The sequence below is a fragment of the Narcine bancroftii genome, chromosome 5 (genome assembly GCF_036971445.1).
Source record: "Narcine bancroftii isolate sNarBan1 chromosome 5, sNarBan1.hap1, whole genome shotgun sequence".
NCBI lineage: Eukaryota > Metazoa > Chordata > Chondrichthyes > Torpediniformes > Narcinidae > Narcine > Narcine bancroftii.
This window is the reverse complement of record NC_091473.1, coordinates 232,960,735-232,966,734: the sequence shown is the minus strand read 5'-3', so window position 1 is coordinate 232,966,734 and position 6,000 is coordinate 232,960,735. Positions and strand designations below refer to the sequence as shown.

The 6,000-nt window shown below is 37.1% G+C and overlaps 1 protein-coding gene across 4 annotated transcripts in view; it reads right to left on the bottom strand.

The window, feature by feature from the left end:
- Window positions 1-376: 376 nt before the first annotated feature.
- The window catches only part of LOC138765033 (ladinin-1-like), a 100,768-nt gene continuing 95,144 nt past the window's right edge, over window positions 377-6,000 (bottom strand). Inside the window, exons 12-13 of one of the 4 annotated variants that reach the window (XM_069941676.1) lie at window positions 4,825-4,866; window positions 377-696 (exon numbers count right to left, since the gene is read on the bottom strand). In XM_069941676.1, coding sequence (XP_069797777.1) covers window positions 691-696; window positions 4,825-4,866 — 48 coding nt within the window. In that variant the 3' untranslated portion in view covers window positions 377-690. The remainder of the gene's footprint in view (window positions 697-4,824; window positions 4,867-6,000) is intronic. The other 3 variants (XM_069941679.1, XM_069941678.1, XM_069941677.1) reach the window with 3 other exon arrangements.

Here is a 6,000-nt window from a genome sequence, read left to right as displayed (position 1 = left end):
ACCTTCTCTAATTAGCTAGACTTCCCCAAAAGTTCTTCATTTGGTAATATACAGTCTTAACATTGGGAGTACACCTCCTATTACAAGGGATGAATATATTTGCACTTTTAGTTTATGAATTCATTTGGATCTGTTATTTATTGTGCCATGTTTTGTAACATTTCAGTAGGATCCCATAAATCCAAATTTTATAATGATGAAGTCTGTTAATCAAGTTTTGAAAATGATTTCTGCTGAGATTCTACCTTCAAAAATGTATTCCTATGCTACTTTAGTAAATTATGCTTATAATCTAAATCAATTGCGAATACACACAATGTGAAGAACTGTTACAATTTAAACATTTTTTATTTTCAAAGCAATATAAGGAAATGGAGTGAACATTGAATTTTCAAACATAAAAAGTGTAAAATGTATGCATTTTATTTTACAATATTTGAAGCTAATTTACTCTCTTAATAGTATTTTTTAAAATTTAAACTTGATTTTAATCACATGATAATCTGCATATTTTTGTTATACAAGTTTTGAAAGTATTTGAATCTCTTCTATTTTGCAATAAAATAATTCCTATTGAAGTTTGCTCAGTTATTCAAGCTCGTGTGAAGGCATTCATCACATTCAAGAGAATTGCATATTTGGCTTCGGCTTGATTCCTGCTCTGGAAAATTGACTTTTTCTTCATTTTCATTACTCCTAGAGTAAAACAAAATCAAGTCAAAATATTGAAACAATTGACTTAAAAGTCAAAAAGTCGAACAATGACCATTTTCTACTGCTGAGAATAAATTAATATGGAATGTAGTCTTTTATGAACTGCTTGCACGGTTTTATCCTTACCAATGTAATTGTTTTTCTCCCCATCCTTCGTATATTGAGATACTGAGAAGATGCCCACTACCAACTATGAGCAATCTGTTCACAAACTGATCTGCAAAGTGCCATAGAATGTCTTTACCATGTACAAGCCCTATGTTGTTGGTGTCAGTGGTTACAGAAAATAAGTATGATTGCTCCATATTAATGAAATATAAATGATGGGCTTGTAGTTCATCATCATGTATGGGCTCTTGGTAATATTATCTCGGAAATATCCAGTCTACGTCAGTGGTTCAGGGTCAAAGTTTCATTCAAAAAAAAAATGAGTAGATTCTCCTAAACATAGTGTGAGAACACGAGACAGCAACATCCAATTTTAGTGGGTTATTATGCAAGTTTTTTAAAGCTATGTTTGGTCATTGGAGAGCTCATTTCTGGAGTTGCCTTTTATTTCCATTAAATTTTCTTGATTTTATTTTAAAATCAAATTCTTCAAAGGACAATCGTCACACCCTACTTTTGAAAACTTCAGGACTTCAAGACAGTCAACAGCCTTCACTATTTTTCCCAGCTGGATGGAGCTTTGACATCTTAGCAACATTGTCCCCCGCACCCCCACACATGGTGATGACAGATAATGAAAAGGACAGGGAAAGGAAGGATAATAATAAACTGCCTCCTCCCAATGGATTTTTTTTTATCCAATGGACTAATTTGAGTTAAAATTAATTCTTAATTTTTAACAGATTGCTTCTGAAAGTTTTTAATCACTTGGTCACATCCTTCATGCTAATTTCAAAAATTAACCAAGAAAATGGCGCAGTGTACACAATGAACAGTTGAGAAGTCCTGAACTGTTATGATCGTCCCAGTGTCAAAGTAAACTCGAACAATATCTTGAAAGCACAGAAATTCCACAGTGTAATTTACATCATACTGGTGAACAGTCTGATGCAAAACTCTGGGTGTAAATTTGGTGGGGCAAGTAATCCATAAAATAGCACTTAGTGAAATTTCAACCCTTTAAAGTTTTTTTTGCATTGTATTACATGTTAGCACAGTGGTTGTCAACCTTTCTCTTTCCACTCACTTAAGTAATCCCTTTGCCATCAATGTTCGGTGGTTAGTAAGGGATTGCTTAAGGTGATATGTGAGTGGGAAGGTAAGGTTGAGAATCACTGTTCTTGACCCAATTGTTACTGAAACATTTTGCTTGAGAAAAATTGTCCTTTGGAGTTATGAAACTGTGCACATAACGAGTCAATTAGGTACAATTAAAATGGTGGTTTTCAACTTTTTTCTTTCTACCCATATACCACCTTAAGCAATCCCTTACTAATCATGGAGCACCTATAGAATAGGGATTACTTAAAGTGGTATGTGAGTGGAAAGAAAAAAAATTGAGAACTATTATATTAGAAGAAAGCTGTTGCATTCTAACTTGTACTCCACATAGAAGACAAAAGATAGTGGTGGAACGGTGTTAATCAGGGTGGTGGTTTGTGACAACTGGTGTTCTGAAACCCCTGTTGTTTGTTTTGTATACATGATAGATAAAGGTTAGTAAGTTTGCAAAGGATATTGAGACTTGTGGACTATGTAGAGACCTATCAAAGAATACAACAGGATATAGATAATTTAGAAATGTGAACAGTGAGGTGGCAGATGGAGTTTAATCTGGACAAGTGTGAGGGGTTGACTAATTTGAGACATCAAATGTATGCAGTTAATGGCATTGTTGTGCAGAGGGAACTGGGGGTCCAGGTGCAAACCTCATTGAAAATGGCCACACAGTGGATAAGATGGTTAATGCGATGCATGGTATATTTAGCTTCATTTGGCGGGTAATTGAGTATAAAGAAAAAAAGTCCTATTGCAGCAATGTAAAACTTTGGATAGGCTGCACTTGGAATACTGTGTGAAATTCTATTTGCCCCACATCAGGGAGGATGTTGAGGCCTTGGATAGGGTACACAAACAGAGAACAGGATGTTTGCTAGTTTAGAGAGAGAGTTCTGGGTGAAATTAGACAATTGAGCTGATTTCCCTGGAGCATAGGAGTCCAATAGGAGGGAGGTTTATAAAATCATTATGGTGACGTGTGTTCTGTGGTTAGTAAAAGATTACTTCAGGTGCTATGTGAGAGGGGGGGAAAAAAGGTTGAGAACCATTGGGGGAGATGTTTTTTTTAACCAAGGTAAAACAATCACACTCTTAAAGGACGTGCATTTAAGGTGAAGGAGAGAAAGCTTAAGGGAGAAGTTTGGGGCAAAATTTTGCACAGTGGTAGATGTCTAGAATGGGATTCTATGGATAGTGCTAGAGATGGATATAATAATAGCAATTACAAGGCTTCTAGATACACATGAATATATGCGGGTGGAGGGATATCTATCAAGTGCAAGCAGCAGGGTTTTAGTTTAGTATAAGCACAGACACATAGCTGAAAGGCCTACAGTACGTTCTGAAGCATGTGCTCCAAGCAGGAGGAGGGAGCATTATGCCAGAACAGAGAGGGGGGATCAGGTGAGGCAGTTGACATGGGCCTACTTCCCTGGTAGAGCCAAAGGGGGGTTCTTTTGCCTTGGTTAAAGTATATCAATATTGTAAAGAGAGTCACGGGGATCCTTTAGCACAAAATATTAATATTTTAAAGAAGATGCATAAAAGATTAATATAGATAAAATATAAATAAATGCGGATAACTGATACCAACTTGATCTCGAAATTTATTACATGTATCTTGTTGTGGTGGCCTCATACACACAAATAAAAATGTTTCTTTTCCCACTTTTCTCGTGACTGTCACAATGCTCACCATGCACACGCATTGCATAGAAATGAGTGATCATGCATGCCTGGCTATTGAGGGGTAGCTTGATAGAGGCTGTCTTCACCCACCATTTTCTTCATGTTCATATTTGTTGTGTTGTGTAATTGGTTTATAAATAGATATCTGCATTGAGCCTGCGCAGCACCCATACACACTCAGGACACAATTTTTATCTCTTTATTAAATTTTAGGAAACTTGGCTTTGACAGCAGATAAATGCTATCACTTTGATTACATGTATATGCCCATATGTTAATCATATGTATTTAGCTCTAATTACAAAAATACAATGAGCGGTTTGAAATGGGGCCCACATTTCCCATCTGGGCTGGGCTTATTACCAGCTTTGCATGGGGAGTATATGTTCATTTCTATTATATTTGACACTATTGTATTGTGCATTTTTTTTTGCAGCACATCTAAACAAAGCCACATTGCACTAATAAAGTGTGCGACACGTAATTCGAAAAGAGTATCCATCTCTGCAATTATTCTCCTTGCTTCACTGATCAGTCATCACTGTGGTTGCATCCGGTGAGATTGACTGATTAACTGAAATTCTATTTTGTAGATTTGAGATGGGATTGTACACATATATTTTGAATAAGATTGTTTACCAGCCTACTCTTCGTTTAATTTTATTAGACTGATATTTGTTTAAGTTCAGCTTGATAAACTGTCAGACCAGCTGAAAATAATTATCAGCAAAAATCCACATATTCAAAATCAAATACAGGGAATACTCAGCTGATCCAGCAACTACTGTGATAACGGAAAGCATGTATGTTTAGGGTCAACAGCCACTCATTATAACTGGGGCAAACATATGTAAAGCTAAAGTTATAACTTAAAACAAAAAACAATTTCGTCCTCAATTATGATCTTGGGTTATCAAACAACAACATTGTTATTCTCCACACATCTCCTTGATCTGCTATTCCAAGAACTTTGAGAATAATTATGTGGTGTATTTTGCAGAGCTTGCAGTAAACAAGAGACCATGGAATTCAAGGATGAAAATTGTGAGTACAACAAGTATAGGTCCCATACAAGTTCTAGATATCAATCAGGGGTAGAAGTTCAAGAAGTTCCAAGACCAGACAGGTTAGCAACATAAAGCTCATATTTTATGGGTGGGGCAGGCTAATATATATAAGACGCCTTTCTCTTACTTTGTCGCTCCTTCTGAAAGAAAGATGATCAGGCAACTTTTTCTAATTCACAAACGAGAGGAAAAAAAAGAGGCTTGGTTAACAGTTGGCAATGTTGTACTTACTAGATAAACTACTCCACACAACAGGGTGCAAAATTCATCATTTGCAGTTTTGAACGGATATGAATAGCAAGTTCCTGTCTTTGGCATTGTTAAAACAAGGGTGGTCAGACATCTGCATTTAGGGCTGACAGTCCAGCTTTCCTCCGTCTGGCACCACCTCGATCTGGACATTAATTTGTCCTCCATTTGGGGGTGTAGACCCTACACCCCCAAATGGAGGACGGATTAAGGGGCACAATCTGCAGAAAGGGAAAGGGAGGGGGGTAGGGGCACATTTACCTGTCAATTTGCAGCCTCCCGGGTCCGTAGGCTGTGCACAGTCATGTTTCTTCTCGCATGCATGCGCCAGCCGGCACTAGCGCATGTGCAATGAATTTGGGTACTGTGTATTCGCAGTGGACCTGCACGCAGACTGGGGCAGATTTGGGTTGGGAATGTTTAGCGTAGGCGTGTACTTCTGGCGTGAATAATCTTCGGCTGCGCATCGATTCAGTCGATAACGATGTCGAATGGAGTGTGGAGTAATGGCATGTGGTGGGCTTTGATTTTTGAAGGAGGGTGAGTAACTCAGTTTTCTCATTTTCACTGTACACTGCAATGGTTATGGTATGAATGACAAATAAACGATTATATTTGGGGTACTTCAGAATGTTTTCATGCTCTATTCATGGTTTGATTAGCAGTCACCTGGCAAATAGCAATTACTACATCGTGTATGAAGAAAAAAGCATTTTTTAAATTAGCTTTAAAAGAAATGACTCACAACCTATTTCATGTCATGCTATAACAACGCGAAGGTGATAATGAAAAGAAATGATCACAATCATTCAAACTTCCTGGTCGTGTAATATTACTGAAAACAGGACCGAGTTGGCAGTATCTATTGTCATGTTTCTTCCTCACTCTTTACCTCTCTTCTCAAACATTCTATTACCAATTTAAATAGAAATTATCCAAAATGTAGACCGCTGAACACATTTTTCATGCAGAACATACCCATAAATCTGGGTAACTGGATTGTTTAGCAGCACTTGATCTTTTATTGTGGTGACTTGTTGATGGGATATCTTTT